Below are 18,071 nucleotides of genomic sequence, written 5' to 3'. Positions count from 1 at the left end.
GTTAAGAGTAACAAGAAGGGTTTCTTCAGGTATGTTGGCAACAAGAAGAAAGCCAAGGAAAGTGTGGGCCCCTTAATGAATGAAGCAGGCAACCTAGTGACAGAGGATGTGGAAAAAGCTAATGTACTCAATGCTTTTTTTGCCTCTGTCTTCACGAACAAGGTCAGCTCCCAGACTGCTGCGCTGGGCAGCGCAGCGTGGGGAGGAGGTGACCAGCCCTCTGTGGAAGTGGTTCGGGACTATTTAGAAAAGCTGGACGAGCACAAGTCCATGGGGCCGGATGCACTGCATCCGAGAGTGCTAAAGGAGTTGGCGGGTGGGATTGTAGAGCCATTGGCCAGTATCTTTGAAAACTCGTGGTGATCGGGGGAAATCCCGGACGACTGGAAAAAGGCTAATGTAGTGCCCATCTTTAAAAAAGGGAGAAGGAGAATCCTGGAAACTACAGGCCAGTCAACCTCACCTCAGTCCCTGGAAAAATCATGGAGCAGGTCCTCAAGGAATCAATTCTGAAGCACTTAGATGAGAGGAAAGTGATCAGGAACAGTCAGCATGGATTCACCAAGGGCAAGTCATGCCTGACTAATCTAATTGCCTTCTATGACAAGATAATTGGCTCTGTGGATGAGGGGAAAGCAGTGGACGTGTTGTTCCTTGACTTTAGCAAAGCTTTTGACATGGTCTCCCACAGTATTCTTGCCAGCAAGTTAAAGAAGTATGGGATGGATGAATGCACTATAAGGTGGATAGAAAGCTGGATAGATAGTTGCGCTCAACGGTTAGTGATCAATGGCTCCATGTCTAGTTGGCAGCCGGTATCAAGCGGAGTGCCCCAAGGTTCAGTCCTGGGGCTGGTTTTGTTCAATATCTTCATTAATGATCTGGAGGATGGCGTGAATTGCACCCTCAGCAAGTTTGCAGATGACACTAAACTGGGAGGAGAGGTAGATACCCGGGAGGGTAGGGATAGGATACAGAGGGACCTAGACAAATTAGAGGACTGGGCCAAGGGAAATCTGATGAGGTTCAACAAGGACAAGTGCAGAGTCCTGCACTTAGGACGGAAGAATCCAATGCACCGCTACAGACTAGGGACCGCATGGCTCGGCAGCAGTTCTGCAGAAAAGGACCTAGGGGGTGACAGTGGACGAGAAGCTGGATATGAGTCAACAGTGTGCCCTTGTTGCCAAGAAGGCTAATGGCATTTTGGGCTGTATAAGTAGGGGCACTGCCAGCAGATCGAGGGACGTGATCGTTCCCCTCTATTCGACATTGGTGAGGCCTCATCGGGAGTACTGTGTCCAGTTTTGAGCCCCACACTACAAGAAGGATGTGGAAAAATTGGAAAGCATGCAACAGAGGGCAGCAAAAATGATTAGGGGACTGGAGCACATGACTTACAAGGAGAGGTTGAGGGAACTGGGATTGTTTAGTCTGTGGAAGAGAAGAATGAGGGGGGATTTGATAGCTGCTTTCAATTACCTGAAAGGGGGTTCCAAAGAGGATGGCTCTAGCCTGTTCTCAGTGGTAGCAGATGACAGAACAAGGAGTAATGGTCTCAAGTTGCAGTGGGGGAGGTTTAGGTTGGATATTTGGAAAAACTTTTTCACTAGGAGGGTGGTGAAACACTGGAATGCGTTACCTACGGAGGTGGTTGAATCTCCTTCCTTAGAGGTTTTTAAGGTCAGGCTTGACAAAGCCCTGGCTGGGATGATTTAGTTGGGGATTGGTCCTGCTTTGAGCAGGGGGTTGGACTAGATGACCTTCTGAGGTCCCTTCCAACCCTGATATTCTATGATGGGGAGGGAACCCTGACTCAGTTACAAAGACGGTCAATCAGGTTCTCTGTACCATGGGCTGGGCCACCCTGTTCCTACTGTGTGCAAAGACTCACACCGAGACTCACACCTGCGGGACTGGAGGAAGCCGTATGGCGGGAGGAAGGCCTTTGTCCCCAATACAGAACACTGGTAGCTACGCAGTTGTGAGGGCAAACACATGGCATGCTCTCCTGGCTCCTGCTTCAAACTCCACTACTAGTCAACTTAAGCTTTATGAGCAGGTTTTTCTTTCCCAGCCAGGCACACAGACACTGGGCATTGCTCATGTGGGGCTCTCCAGTTGCAATCCTAGCAGCGGAGGGGAGACTTCTAGCTACCCAGTTTAAGTACGTAGCTCCAGACAGACAGCTCTGCTCAAAGGCCACATTTGGGATACCAAGGCCAAAGTCAATAAGGGTGGTCCTGAACCATCGGTCTATCCATGTGCACCTGTGCTTAGAGAGATCAGTCCTGCGGGTGGTTGCGCTGAGTGAACTCTCCCTCCTGAACATGATGCTTCTTTACTACAAATTTGATTGGAAGTTTAAAAGGTCAAACCTGATTGGATAGGAACCGGGGCTGCACCCAATGCAGAGTAGGCCAGTGTCAGCCATTGTCCACGTGAACTAGGAAAGTGTACAGCTTGCAACTGCTCTGGAGCTGTGCCATGGATACTGCAGACACAGACGCACCCATCAGACCCAATACTCATAGCAATGGCTGCACTGTCAAAGCACAATCATAGCAGAGAATGAAGAAGGCAGAGGTGGCGGGACTGGCAGCCATGATGGTGAAGCTTGCTCCTGTCCCTTCGCGTCTTTTGATCAGCCCATACTCACAGCCACCCAGCACCCTCATTTATTTTGTTCGCCCGTTAGGCTTAATTTCCGATACACCAATTTTGGTTACTTAATTGCCACAACTTTCTGTTTACCAGACATGATCTTAACACAGGCCTTGATTTATATCCATAGACATTTTTGTGCAGTTTCAGTCTGTCTCCCTTTTGTACTGTTTCCTCATGAATGTTGTTATAGGTTATTGTGCCATGTCATAAACTTTTATCCCCTTTTCTGGGCCAAGTGGGGTACATTTGTAGCCTCAAGTATTACAATCGTTCCTACATATGTCAATCATCTGCTGGGGAAAAGCTGGCACTTTGGATAGTTTATCATGCACCTCAAGCCCCTGGTGATGACACAGATTTGCACTTTCAAGAGTGGTATCACTGATTTGCCACTAGCCCAAGTAGGGAACACTGTCAGTGTCCCAGCCTGGGCAGTTAGGCCACAAGCATTTAGTGACAACACAGGGAGTAGATGCCAACCCAAGAGCCAAGACAGAACTTTACAGTGCTTAGTCCCCTGTTTGGGGGTCTGTAAGGTCCAGAGCTCACAGGTTTCTGATAGATTTTTGTAAGTCAGAAGGGAGCAGTGTGACCATGTAAGTCTGATGGCCTGCACAGCACAGGCCAGCGCTTCAGCCAGTAATTTGTGAAACAAGCTCAGGCTGCTGTTTGCATTATAGCAGTTATGTGCGAGAAACACCTGGGCTTCAGCTGAAGACTTCCAATTATGGGGCCTCAACCTCGTTTCCAGTAAGTTGTTCCAATGGTTAATCACCTTCAGCAGGAAATCTGCACCTGAATTCTAGTCTGCAGTGTTTATCTAGCTTTAGCCTCCAAAACACTGGGTTGTGTTCTGCCTTTCTCTGCTAGACTGATGAGCCCTCTCCTACCAGAATCTCCTTCCCAGGTACCTAGTTTTCAACCAAGCTCAAGTCACCTCTTAACCTTTGGCTGGATAAACTAAACTGAGCTGCCTAAATCACTCTTTATAAAGACAGCCCCCATCCCCCACCCCAATCTGCTAAGCATTCTTTTCTGAACCATTTTAAAGTTTTCAGCATCCTTTCTGAAGTGTGGCCAGATGGCTGGGACACAGTATCCAGTAATGGGCTCACAGGTACTGTATACAGAGGTAATAACGCTGCTCTACTCCTACGTGATAGTCCTCCACTTAAGGAATGAGTTTGTCCACTTTGCAACAGCGTTCGCATTGGATATTCACGGCCAAGTGGTTCTCTAGCGTGCCTCCTCCTCGCCAAATCGTTTTCAGAGTCCCTGCTGTCTGTAAGCGTGTACCCACGCCTGTGCATGTCTGAGCATGCTGGACCATGTAGATGCTTACACATACACCCCAGGCCAAGGGGCCTCACTGCCCCGTGACACACTGTTCAGTGCTACTCCGTTTGGGCAGTACCCCAGGGTTCTGTGTGGACAAGGAGACCCTCTATGAACCACTTTGTTGTATGCTGTTGGTATTGGCCCATTCAGACAGTTGCCAATGGCAGTTCCTGCTCATTGCTGTTTCCTGCAAAACTTGATGGAAGATGTGGATCACTTTGAAAACTATCTGGTTCTGCACTTTACTGCAGGACAAATGGTTATGCAGTGGAGAATGACATCAGTGAGCTCCTGGATGGAATTTGGACAAAACTGTCTGACCCATCCAAAACAGCTGTCCTTGAGGGTCAATGACAGTTTACTTAGTGCACTTGGTATAGATTTGGTGCCTGCCAGTATTGCCGTGCTATTCTCTTGTTGGGGCGGGCTTCAATCTGGTGCAGGAGACCCAGACCAGTGTGGTGGACTCATATTGTTTGGGAAACTAGGGATGACCAGTAGTGGCTTCAGAACAGACCTTCCTGGAGCTGTGTAAGAAGTTTGCACTAAACCTCCAGCAGCAAAACACTTGAATCAGGGAAGCCACAGCCCTGCCCAAGTGGGTTTGTATTATTACCATCTGGCCACTGGCTACAACAGACAGCAACAGGTCTGTCACACTCCACTTTGGGGGGTTGGAAATGCTACTGTTTAGTGGTGTAACACTGTTCTACCCACAGGGGGTTGCCATAAGAAAAGCTCCAAAAATAATAGCTGGTGTTCAGAGGCGTTGACTTTCAAACTCTGCATGGCCCGTGGCTGGCATCCATATCCCACTATTTTGCCCACAGGGGTGAGGATGTAAAATGAAAAAGTTACTAGTCCCTTGTTCTGCAAGGCTTAGGCCTTGGCTACACTTGCAAGTTAGAGCGCATTAAATCAGCCCCAGGCGCCCTAACTCCTGAGGTGTCCACTTTGGCAAGGCACTTAGAGCGCCTGGACGCTGCAGCTGGCATGCTCCTGATAATCCACCTCCATGAGAAGCACAGAGCTTGCTGTGCCCCGGCTGAAATGCCCGGGTGTCAGTGTGAACGAGTGTTGCATTACGACTCTGTGATTGGCCTCTGGAAATGTCCCATAATCCCTTGAAGTCATGTGGCCACTCTTCTCATTGTTTTAAACTCAGCTGCAGGCATGGATATGAATCAACAGTATGCCATTGTTGCCAAGAAGGCTGTGACGTTGCACCCGATAATGCTTTTTGGAGATATGCGTATCATAGAATATCAGGGTTGGGAGGGACCTCAGGAGGTCATCTAGTCCAACACCCGCATGAAATCATCCCGGCCAGGGCTTTGTCAAAGCATCCTGACCTAAAAAACCTCTAAGGACGGAGATTCCACCTCCCTGGGTAACCCATTCCAGTGCTTCACCACCCTCCTAGTGAAAAAGTTTTTCCTAAAATCCAACCTAAACCTCCCCCACTGCAACTTGAGACCATTACTCCTTTCTCTGTCATCTGCTACCACTGAGAACAGTCTAGATCCATCCTCTTTGGAACCCCCTTTCAGGTAGTTAAAAGCAGCTTATCAAATCCCCCCTCATTCTTCTCTTCCACAGACTAAACAATCCCAGTTCCCTCAGCCTCTCCTCATAAGTCATGTGCTCCAGCCCCCTAATCATTTTTGTTGCCCTCCGCTGGACTCTTTCCAATTTTTCCACATCCTTCTTGTAGTATGGAGCCCAAAACTGGACATAGTACTCCAGATGAGGCCTCACCAATGCCGAATAGAGGGAATGATCACGTCCCTCGATCTGCTGGCAATGCAAATTAGCCTTCTTGGCAACAAGGGCACACTGTTGACTCATATGCAGCTTCTCATCCACTGTAACCCCTAGGTCCTTTTCTGCAGAACTGCTGCCGAGCCACTCGGTCCCTAGTCCGTAGCGGTGCATGGGATTCGTCCGTCCTAAGTGCAGGACTCTGCATTTGTCCTTGTTGAACCTCATCAGATTTCTTTTGGCCCAATCCTCTAATTTGTCTAGGTCCCTCTGTATCCTATCCCTACCCTCCCGGGTATCTACCTCTCCTCCCAGTTTAGTGTCATCTGCAAACTTGCTGAGGGTGCAATCCACACCATCCTCCAGATCATTAATGAAGAAATTGAACAAAACGGGCCCCAGGACCGACCCTTGGGGCACTCTGCTTGATACTGGCTGCCAACTAGACGTGGAGCCATTGATCACTACCCGTTGAGCCCGATGATCTAGCCAGCTTTCTATCCACCTTATCGTCCATTCATCCAGCCCATACTTCTTTAACGTGCTGGCAAGAATACTGTGGGAGCCCAGATTGAAAGCTTTGCTAAAGTCAAGGAATAACTCATCCACTGCTTTCCCCTCAGCCACAGAGCCAGTTATCTCGTCATAGAAGGCAATTAGGTTAGTCAGGTGTATATATGAATGTATATATCATAGAATATCAGGGTTGGAAGGGACCCCAGAAGGTCATCTAGTCCAACCCCCTGCTCGAAGCAGGACCAATTCCCAGTTAAATCATTCCAGCCAGGGCTTTGTCAAGCCTGACCTTAAAAACCTCTAAGGAAGGAGATTCTACCACCTCCCTAGGTAATGCATTCCAGTGTTTCACCACCCTCATAGTGAAAAAGTTTTTCCTAATATCCAATCTAAACCTCCCCCACTGCAACTTGAGACCATTACGCCGCGTTCTGTCATCTGCTACCATTGAGAACAGTCTAGAGCCTTTGCAATCCACACCATCCTCCAGATCATTTATGAAGATATTGAACAAAACCGGCCCCAGGACCGACCCCTGGGGCACTCCACTTGACACCGGCTGCCAACTAGACATGGAGCCATTGATCACTACCCGTTGAGCCCGACAATCTAGCCAGCTTTCGACCCACCTTATAGTGCATTCATCCAGCCCATACTTCCTTAACTTGCTGACAAGCATACTGTGGGAGACCGTGTCAAAAGCTTTGCTGAAGTCAAGAAACAATACATCCACTGCTTTCCCTTCATCCACAGAACCAGTAATCTCATCATAGAAGGCGATTAGATTAGTCAGGCATGACCTTCCCTTGGTGAATCCATGCTGGCTGTTCCTGATCACTTTCCTCTCATGCAAGTGCTTCAGGATTGATATTATTATATGACATAACTGGAATGTTTTATGCTACATATGCCATGTAACATGTCTCTGTAAAGGTTATGATCTACTGAATATATTCATCCTATTTGTATGCATGTGTCATTTTTGTAGTCAAAGTTATGAATATTGGCTGTGTACTTGTTTGATTTTAAGTAGCCTTAGTAAGGCATTTGGTCAGTTTCTTGAGAAAGGAATTTGAAAGTAAAGTGCCCAATCAAGAAACATTTAACTGACAATGGAACCTTGAAAGAATCCAATCCAGCTAAGAAGTCTACCTGGGAACATTCAAGGTAGCATGTGAACAATGGCTGCCACCAGTAAAGTTCTGAGTCATGCATGGACATGTGACTTGCCCAGGTGACTCCAAAACTCCAGAGTGCAGCTGGATTCTGCAGAGGAGGTGGTCTCCCCCCACAAGAGAAAGTCCATTTAAACCCCTGGGAGACCCCCCCCCCCCATTTGGTCTTCAAGAGGTAGCCTTGCTACCCCTAATGGATACCTGAAGGAAACTGAAACAAAGGACAGTAACCACAGGGGTGTGAGTGTTTCTGGACCCAGACTAGAAGGAGACTAGTCTGTAAAAACAGCTTACTGGAACATCTCTGAGGGTGAGATTTCCATCTGTAATACTTTTTTACTCTATTAGGTTTAGACTTGCATGTTTTAGTTTATTTTGCTTGGTAATTCACTTTGTTCGGTCTGTTATTACTTGGAACCACTTGAATGCTACTTTTTGTATTTAATAAAATCACTTTTTTACTTATTAATTAACCCATAGCATGTATTAATACCTGCTGGTGGTGAGGGCAAAGAGCTGTGCATATCTCTCTATCAACGTTATAAAGGGTGAACAGTTTATGAGTTTACCCTGAATAAGCTTTATACAGGGTGAAACTGATTTATTTGGGGTTTGGATCCCACTGGGAGCTGGGCAGCTGAGTGCTGGTGACAGGAACACTTCTTAAGCTGTTTTCAGTTAAGCCTGCAGCGTGTGGGAAAAGTTGTTCAGACGTGGGTCTGTTTGCAGCAGGCTGGCGTGTCTGACACAACCAGGCAGGGCGCTGAAGTCCCAAGGCTGCCAAAGAAAACGGGCTCAGAGGTAGTCTCAGCACATCAGGTGGCAGTTCCCAAGGGGGTTTCTGTGACCCAGCCCGTCACAAAGGCCAATGGCATTTTGGGTGTATAAGTAGGGGCATAGCCAGCAGATCGAGGGACGTGATCGTTCGCCTCTATTCGACATTGGTGAGGCTCGTGAAATGGTTTCCCTCTCAGGAAACGAAGATCCTGCCAGTGCAAAGAAAAGGTACAATTATATTTTTTCTCCCCTCTTTGGAAGAAGCTGAGAAATCCTCCCATACAATAAAACTGATATAAAAGGCCACAATTTTGATATTTTTCAGCATTCCAGGAATGTCATGGTTAGACTATCCTTGGTTCTCAGCCAACTTTTGAAGCCCATGAGGAAGGATCAGAAGCTATTAACGGCTACTAATGCTTTTAAACATTCATAGAGTCTCAAGGGGTTGGTGGCAAGCTCTTTCCAGGGGCTAAGTTACCAGTTTGCAATTTCTTCTTTAAAGGCTGCCCACCCTTTGGAGAACACGGTGGTTTTCAAGGTACCAGGACTGAAAAGGGAAGTGGCTGTGGCTTTCCAGTCCTGTGGAGGGGATGGTTCTGCTAATGATCACCCCTCTACATATTATTGAATGGAGGGGTTTGGTCAGCTATGAAGGTGGACCAAGCAGATTTGAACTGCCATTTAACCTTAAGATGCAGCTGGAGTTTCTGCTACACCAGAAATTTGCTAAAATATGTTTAAAGGGCTGGGAGGCAATTTGGCTGAAAATTGACTATATTCTCAGCTAGCGTAGAGTGTCTGCGCAAAGGGAGATGTGAATCATGAACACCGCTCCCCACTGTCCTTTGCATCTCTGGAAAATCCTGCCCCTATGCCTGCCTAACTGAAGTGGACAGGGAAAAAGACAACTGAACTTTATTTGCGTCCCTGAAGTTTCATATCAGCACCACAAGCCGCTTGCCTCTCCACTGCAAAGGACACCACACTGTGTTTATCCAGCAGTCAGACTGCTATTTCCCCTAGCTTGTGCAGCACAGCTTGGTGGAAGGAGAGGCCAGACACCAGGGACAAGGGTGGTAAAAAAAAACCCCCTGTACTCTTCCAAGAGAGAAAGGACTGCTGTGCCTAACTTATCCTCAGACAACCAAAGTGTTCTACAACTGGTGTTCTTTTCCCTTCCCTCCCTCTCTCTCCACCTCCCACCCTTATCCATGCAGCTCCCATCTGAAAGGGGACAGTAAGATGAGCGGATGGGGAGAAGCACTGAAACTGTGTAATCTTCTAAGGGACAGAAGAAAGCTGTTACTAACTTTAGACAACCAACTATACGTTTTCTACAACTGTCCCATCCCCAAATGGGATCTTTCTAACATGCCTCTCCCTTCTCCCAGTCCATGTAGCCATGGGCCCATTGCTGCCTGAATGCTGGCCAAGAAACGCAGACACAAGGGCACAGTGATGTTTTGCTAATCTGCTTTTAAGAAATAGCTTTAGCCAAATGTGTAACAGTGGTTCATCGGAAATCAATAAAACAACTGATTTATAACCATCTCTTGCTCGGGGCCCATTTCAGGGTGGAGCAGAGCTGGGGCTGGATGGAGGGGGGAAGTTGGAGAAGTTTGGTAAGGAGATGGGGCATGACAATGCCTTGGCTTCAGCAGTGCAGTTCAATCTCTCAGAGGCAGAGCAATGCATGGCATCTTATCCAGGGAAGATGAGCACAGAACTTCAAATGACCGGGCTCTTAAAATTAGGAATTTAGCACCAGAGCAAGAGGTCAGAGTTGTCAGGGAGGGTGGGGATCCATTTTAACTTACCAGCCTCAAGTTCTGGTCACTGCTGTGGCTTGGGATTCTCCTCAGGTTCAGGAGAGGGGGAGGTAGGGGGGCTTCTTCCACAAGCTCCTCCAGTTAGAGGTGTGGAAACACATGCTCCTTGTCCTGCAGGACACCTGCCGTGGTACCTGCTGCCCTCTCTCCCTGGCCCTCATCAGCATCCCATTGGACAATGAGGCCAGTAGGGTTGATGAGGAGCTTGTGAGCCACTTCAGGCTTTGTACAGGGAGCCCTGGAGAGCACCTGGTCCAGTACAGTGCAGAAGGGGCATGCACAATGAGCCCTCATGAAGTCACTGCTGGAATCTTTGGCCCTCCTCTACAGAAGCCTCAAGTGCTTGATGGGCCAGAGCCAACCGAACACCTGCCTGCTCCAGCCTCCATGAAACTTGGCAGTACAGGAGTTCCTGCTGCTCCAGAACAAGTTGTGGAGGATGGTGTAATCCCACCCCACACTGATCAGCACCTGGGTGTGGTCAGCAGGCCAGGCAGCTGCTGTTGGAGCAGGATCCATTGTCACCTGCACAATGTGTAAAGAGTGCTGTCAGCTCAGCTTTCTACGGCTTGTGACAACAGGGAGACAGGTACCTTTGTAGACTGGGTAAGGGTCAGGAAGAAAAGGGTTCAGTGTGTTATGGGAATGGGGGTGGAGGACTGCAGATGCTCTAGACTAGGTACCCTAACCCCCATCCACACTGCCATGGGGCTGTGCCACGGCCCAAGGTCTGTACTCCCTCACACCCCTCATGCACGCTAGCTTACCTGCCTTCACACACGTGCTTCTGGGATTTAGAGATGGACCACAGGGGGGTTAGGGCACAACCACATGCATGGACAAGTGAACAGTCACTAGTATAGACGCACCCTATGTGTGATCTACTCTCTGTTCCTAGATATATAACCTTGCATTTAGCTGTATTACATTGTATCTTTTGTTTAAATTAGTCCATCTTACCAAGCAATCCTGGCTGGTCTGTATAACTGACCTGTTCCCATCATTTACCATACTATTAATTTGTTTTTACCAGCAATAATTTTACCAGCAATAATTTCATATTTTCTTCCAGATTGTTAATAAAGATATTGAATTGCATGGGGCCAGGAACAGATCCCCATAGGACTTAACTAGAAACAATCCCTCCCTAAGTTAGCAGCAACACCATCCAAAAAAACCAACCCACCATACCAAAATGTCCCAAAGGCCTCAAGTCTTTCAGACAACTAACCAAATCTGACTGGAAGGCAGGTATAGCTATGGAAAAGGTATCCAGAATTATAACATTCAAAAACCAGTTGGAAAACACTTCAGTCTCTCTGGTCACTCGATTACAGACCTAAAAGTGGCTATTCTTCAACAAAAAAACTTCAAAAACAGACTCCAACGAGAGACTGCTGAATTGGAAGTAATTTGCAAACTGGATACAATTAATTTAGGCTTGAATAGAGACTGGGAGCGGTTTACACAAAGTAAAACTATTTCCCCTTGTTTATTCCTCCCCGCCCCACTGTTCCTCAGACATTCTTGTCAACTGCTGGAAATGGCCCACCTTCATTATCACTACAAAAAGTTCCCCAGCCCCCGCCCTGCTCTCCTGCTGGTAATAGCTCACCTTAAGTGATCACTCTGGTTACAGTGTGTCTGGTCACACCCATTGTTTCATGTTCTCTGTGTATATAAATCTCCTCACTGTATTTTCCACTGAATGCATCTGATGAAGTGAGCTGTAGCTCACGAAAGCTTATGCTCAAATAAATTTGTTAGTCTCTAAGGTGCCACAAGTACTCCTTTTCTTTTTATGGATACAGACTAACACGGCTGCTCCTCTGAAACGTATCCATTAGGAACCAGCAAGGAACTAGATGGCTCATGAGGTGCATTCCCCTGCAGGAAGTTCCTTTACCTCCTGCTGAGTTGGAGGAACTGGCTGCAACGTTTAGAGGTGTGACACAGAACAGCTAGTAGGCGCTTGGCTTGTGCTCTACCCTACTATCACACTCTGCCTCAAGGGTAAAAAAACAACAACAACAGAAAAACAAAAGTAGGGGATTTTTGCCAGTCTTGTGCTCAAGAGCCAGGAGTGAGAATCCCAAACAGATGGTATCTTTAAAGGATGAAGTTACTGTAAAGTCAGAATCAAGAAAGCAGTAAGGGAGAAAAAAAAAATCGAACTCCCCTATCCTGGGGCCACACACCACTATCCTAGAGAAAGGTTTTCCTCATATCCCTTTCAATAAAACGAGTATTTAGAACCTTGATCACCTATGACCTTCCTGTTCATAGCTAAACTATGAGTGACCCATCCAAGGTAAACTTTTGTTTTGTGAGATATGAAGTCTGGTCAAAGGCTTTTTAAATGAAAAGGCCAACTGGGAGAAGGCAGCTGAAGACTCAGACTTCTGAACTGTGTAATGGAATGATGTTGTGCAGCTCGGCCAGGGAGACTGTTCTCTTGTTTTGACACCCCGTAATGTGATAATCTCACTGGCCACTTCGAGAGTGCATAGGGTGTATGCACAGATGTTGAAAAGATTTTTTTTCAATATCCAGGAAGAACTGGATCTATGTAAAGAACCAGAATCTCAGCACTTAGAGCTTGATAATTTCCAACAGCAGATTTACATAATAAAAGTTGTAAAGTGGAAAGTGATTAATTCTCTTCATTGAAAGTTATTGTGTCTTCCAGAAAATGTTAAATTGACCTTTTGCTTATCTTGTGAGCATTTCATTTCATTTTTAAAAAAAATTCTACTGCGTATCACAATACAATGCCAACTCAAGGCAACCCCTCTTCGGACCAGTATACATCATTAGCTGCCATGGGCTGATGAAATAGTGGGTGGCTAACTACAGGGAATCTCATGATTCCAGGGAAGCAACTCAGGAATCCCTGGGAAAATTCAATTCCAAGGCAGCATGTAATCTCACTAGGGATTTTGAATTTTACTCAGTATTCCAGCTGAGCTGACAAACGAGCAGGTTGTGTGACTTGCCCACGATAATAACCCAAATCAGAATTCAAGATTTGTTCTACAACTACCAGATCTCCTTTACTGATACATGCAGTTTTCTCCTTGCCTCAAGACCTCTGCAATGCTTTACATACCTGGGTTACGGAGAGGGGGGCAAAGCAGGGCAGAGATGCATAAAATACCTGGCCGTATGTCTGTTCTCAGGGCGAGGACATTAAAGCCGCTAAAAAATGGGAAGGGAAATTCCAAAAGGTTGATTTTCAAGTTAAGTATTTTTATTATCAAAATTATTACATCTCTTGTGAAAGTTCAAATGTTACAGCATGGTGTAAAAACCCCACTAGAGTCAGAAGCTGCAGCCCCCACCTTTCCAAGAGCTTTCTAGGGTGCCTCCCTTCTGCACCCTGCACATGCTGAGGTGCTGGAACCTCTGCATGCTGCTCCCAACCCCCAAATCCACTGCTGCCACTAGGCAGGGCAGAGCCTGCCTGCCCCATGCTGCACACAGCATGAAATGGGAGACTACACACCCAGGTCTAAACTGAGTGAAGTTTACACCTATTTTATACAGTATACAGAGACACCCGTGTTCCAGGTGACAAGTTCCATCCCCAACACACACTCAGCCAGACTGTTGGAGAAAGTTACTTTGTTTTAATATTTTAAAAGTCTCCCCTACCTTGAACAAACACCTGATTTCAGTTGTGAAGTAGAGAACTTGTAACAGCCCTAAAAAAGGAAGAAGACTGTGCATTTGAAAGACAGGGAGACAGACTCACAGCATTATCTCATCCAAGAGAAAAAGGAGAAGGCCCACTGCAGCACCAGGGACTCTACCTGCTGTATATTAGCTAACCTAATATGGTTATAACTGAATATAAAATTAGATAAATAAAAACACGCCTGATATTACAGTAAACAAGTGAGAAAGAAGCTGGCAATGGTATGGAGCTGAACTGGCAGCGCACCCCCTTTGGGCTGGCTTTGGCGCCGCCCTGTGCATGTGACCCCAGGTGGGAGGAACCCCAAGGCTCACACTCCCTGTGCGTGACACTTTACACCTACGGCACTCAGCTTACCGAGGCCTGGAGTCCCCACCAGCCACGCACTCTGGGGGACACTCCACTGCCCACCACAGACCCCGGACGAACACGACTCATTTGGGCAGCCCCACCCAGCGTCACACAGTGACCGTGTTCATGGAAACCTTCCCCTTGATGATGCACTGCAGCATACGACCCCAATTCAGTTTCCCAGCTAGTGACAAACATTCACAGATCCCCATTAGTGACCGTCACAGGAACTGCCCCCGTCTAGTTACATCCTACAGAGCCCCCCACACCCTCGCTGTCTCCTAGTCCCAGGGCCAAGTGACCAGTTCTTGGAGTCTGTCACAATGGAAATGGGTCTGGTTGTGGGGGTCACAGCCCAGGCCCAAAGGTGGTGCATGCACTGGTCTGTTGTGACTGGAATGATCGTAACGGATGAAAACCCCCCAGATGCACTGAGAACCTGACCTGCAAGGGAGCTTGGGGATTGGAGTTTAACTTCCCCCAGAATTTTCTTTAAATTGTCTTCATACTTAAAAAGATGTCCTTACTGCACAAGTGACTACAGCTATGGGCATGGACAGGAGACAGAGGCTGCATTGCAGTCATTGCACTTAGAACCATTTGCTTTTCTAAAATGTATCCAGCTTTGCTAGTCTCTGCCTCAGAGAAATTTGCATCCTCCAAGGGCAGAGGCTGCCTCTGCTCATAAATCTCACTCATTTACTCCAGACTCCAGCATCTGACCCCCTGGGCCCCCAGCATCGGGTGCAAGCTCCCAGCATTGGCCCAGAAGCCACTTCCAGAGGCAGCTGGAAGGAGTTATGGGCAATTCGGTCCTCCATGGATCCAGGCATCCCTAGGAAAGTCCTGTCTGAGTCTTTACTCCTGGACCTTGAAGCTGCTGCAGTCTATACTGATGGACACTGCCTCCCGCATGGTGTGGATAGTGCTGTGAACTGGAAACCCCTGGCCCTCTGGAGCTCTGGTGGAGAGCAGGCTGCCCAGAATTAGGCAGGCTGATAGTCCGCAAGTCTGACTGCAATGATCTGGAACTCTGGGGAGCAGAGCTGGAACCTGATGCTCCTGTGCAAGGCTGAGAAACCGACCCCAAGGACACTGAGTCTGCAGCAACCTGCTGTGCTGGACTGGCAGCAGCAGACTGACTCTTCTTCAGAAGGTTGCTGTTAATGCTACTTCCAGAGTGCTGCTGGCTGCCGTAATACCCAGAATTCCCTGCAAAGAGAGCTGGGGAGTCCGTGGGAACCGAATGGGCAGGACTGGAATAGGAGGTGGAGGAAAGGGACGCTTCCGACGAGCCCTGAGCGGGGTTGTGTCCTGTTCTTGGTGGAGCTGCTCGGTAGCTGTATCCAGGAGATGGAGTAGAGTGTCCTCTGTAGGGGGAGGAACTCTGCTGAAGGAGGGCCTGGGACTCTGCTCGGGGGCTGTCAGACTGCAGGAGCTGGAGAAGAGAGGGAAGAAGAGAAAAAGTGTCATAGCACAAAGATTTCCTCCTCTCTCTACTAACCCCCACTTAGCAACACTGTTTGCTGTTCAAACAACCTGATCAGCTGCTGACAATGAACTGCAGGTTCTAATGCTTGCTTGTGACTAGAAATCATTGATGAATCTTACCTGGTAGCTGTATCTAGAAGGGCTGTAAACTGCTGGTCCTTTGAGTGCAGAACTGAGAACTTCTGGGGTGTCTCCCTCAGCAGTACCTAGAAGACACAGCACAGTCAAGCCTTAAACTTCACTTCCTGGACCAGGGCCACAACTGTTCTCTCCTAAGCTCATCTGTGTGCACTCCCGTTATCTTGTTCCACAGTCCTGCTGCAGGTAAGGCAGGAGCACCACCCAGCACCTCAAGTCTTTGAAGCCAAAAGAAGTTAACTAACAGCAATCTGGAGAATCCCAACACCACACAAGAGCCACCAGTGTGAGTAAAGAACAGTTATTTACCCGCCAGTAACTGGTTCTTCAAGACTCTGTAGTTGGCATGGAGCACACTGTAGGGGAGCATGAGCCGCAAGTGCACAAGATCTTTTCACTTTTTCACAGTCGTATCTGTTGGGGCTGCGCCTGTGCTCTGAGCCTCCCGGTGCTTCTGCACGAGGGCACGAAGGGTGGCGCAGCACAACCCTCCCTCAGGTCCCTCACAGTTCAAACCTTTGAAGCTGAGGACTCCGAAAGACTGGGCTGGAGGGCAGGCTGTGGGATCCACAGGGGCTACAACATCCTGTAGAACCACATTTATTGTAGGGGAAATAAACGGTCTTCGAGTATGTGTTGAAGCGGATCCCGCTGGAGGTGACTGGCAAACAGTATCCCTTCTAGGCAGTGAGACGGAGGTGTGCCAGCCACATCAGTCAAATACCAGTTGGAATACTGCTCTTCTGAACCCGGCATCAGACTAGCCACCGTATCCAAGGCATCGTGCTTGACAAAACTGAGTGGGGCGCTCCACAGATCTTACACAGATCTCAAGATCTCACACACTGGCAAGTTTCTCAAGCAGGCGGAAGACCCTGTCTCTGCCTTGGGGCAGAGCATGCCCTAACATTTGGAGGGAAAGCCCACTAGTCAGCTGATGCCAAGTGGACATACTGCAATCTCGGAAAGGTTGCTGAGGCTCCTCCATCCCTCTGACCACTAGTCCATGCTGCTCATCCGTGTGGGCATGAATACTGCCAGGTATGACCCTGGGCAGATCAGCAGTGACTACAGGGCTGTGGGAATGCAGGTGGTGGTGGTGGTCTGTCCTCCTGGTTGAGGGTATGGTCCCAGGCAGGGAAATGCACATCCTGGAGATGAATGGATGGCTGCACAGATGGTGTCAGCAGGCGGGCCTTGACTTCCTTGACCACTGGGTGCTGTTCTGGGAAGGAGGTCTGCTGCGAAGAGACGGGGTTTACCTGACCAAGAAGTGGAAGAACATTTTCATGCACCGACTTGCCAACCTAGCAAGGAGGGCTTTAAACTAGGTTCAAAGAGGGCAGGTGACAAAAGCCCACAGGTAAGCATAAAAAAGGCAATCTTAATAGAAGACTAGATGTTGCTGTGTCGGTGAAGACATGGAAAATTAAAATAGGGTCATAGGAGCAACTAACAGCGGGGGAATCTGCTCAACATCTTAGATGTCTTTACACAAATGCAATGAGTGTGGAGAGTAAACAGGAAGAACTGGAAGTACTAGCAGATAAGAAATTATGATAATTAGCACCACAGACACTTGGTGGGACAAGTCTCATACTGGAATACTGGCATGGAGGGTTACAACTTGTTCATGAAAGAGAGGCAAGATAAAAAGGGAGGTGGTGTATTATGTATCAACAATATATAGACTTGTTCTGAGGTCTAGAAGGAGATGAGACGCAGACTGGTTGAAAGACTCTGGGTAAAGATAAAAAAGGGAAAATAGGGATGATGTCAGGGCAAGGGTTCTACTATAGGCAAATCACAAAGTGGAGGGGGATGAGGCATTTCTAAAACAAACATGAGAAATATCAAAAACACAAGAGTTAGTAGTAATTAGGGACAAACCAACCAGTCATCTGTTGGAAAAGTAACATGGCAACACACAAAATTTCCAATAATTTATTGGACTGTATTGGGGACAACTTCTCATTGCAGAAGGTGGAAGAACTAACCAGGGGGACAGCCATTTTAGACTCGATCCTGACCAATAGAGAAACTGATTGCCAATTTGAAGGTGGAAGGCAATTTGGGTGAATGTGATCATGAAATGACAGATTTAGTTACTTTAAGGACAGAAACGACTAAAAGCAGTAGAATAAGGACAATGGACTTTGAAAAACAGACTTTAATAAACTCAGAGAACTGGTAGGTCAGGGCTCATGGGAATAAAGGAGTTCAGGAGAGCTGGCAGTTCCTCAAAGAGACAATATTAAACATACAATTACAAGCTATCCTGATGTAAAGGAAAAAGTACATCAGGAGCAAGAGAAAGATGAAGGAAAG

At 47.6% G+C, this 18,071-nt stretch overlaps 1 protein-coding gene across 7 annotated transcripts in view; it reads right to left on the bottom strand.

Annotated features, from left to right (window-relative positions):
- Positions 1 to 13,294: 13,294 nt before the first annotated feature.
- SETD5 (SET domain containing 5) overlaps positions 13,295 to 18,071 on the bottom strand; it is a 173,443-nt gene continuing 168,666 nt past the window's right edge. For 6 of the 7 annotated variants that reach the window (XM_073350779.1, XM_073350782.1, XM_073350778.1 and 3 more), the window contains 2 exons: positions 15,726 to 15,811; positions 13,295 to 15,552 (listed from right to left, as the gene is read on the bottom strand). In XM_073350779.1, the coding sequence (XP_073206880.1) occupies positions 14,950 to 15,552; positions 15,726 to 15,811 (689 nt within the window). In that variant the 3' untranslated portion in view covers positions 13,295 to 14,949. The other variant, XM_073350785.1, reaches the window with a different exon arrangement.

Source organism: Lepidochelys kempii, chromosome 7 (genome assembly GCF_965140265.1).
Source record: "Lepidochelys kempii isolate rLepKem1 chromosome 7, rLepKem1.hap2, whole genome shotgun sequence".
Lineage (NCBI taxonomy): Eukaryota > Metazoa > Chordata > Testudines > Cheloniidae > Lepidochelys > Lepidochelys kempii.
The sequence above is the reverse complement of the archived record's forward strand: the minus strand, read 5'-3'. Positions and strand labels throughout refer to the sequence as shown.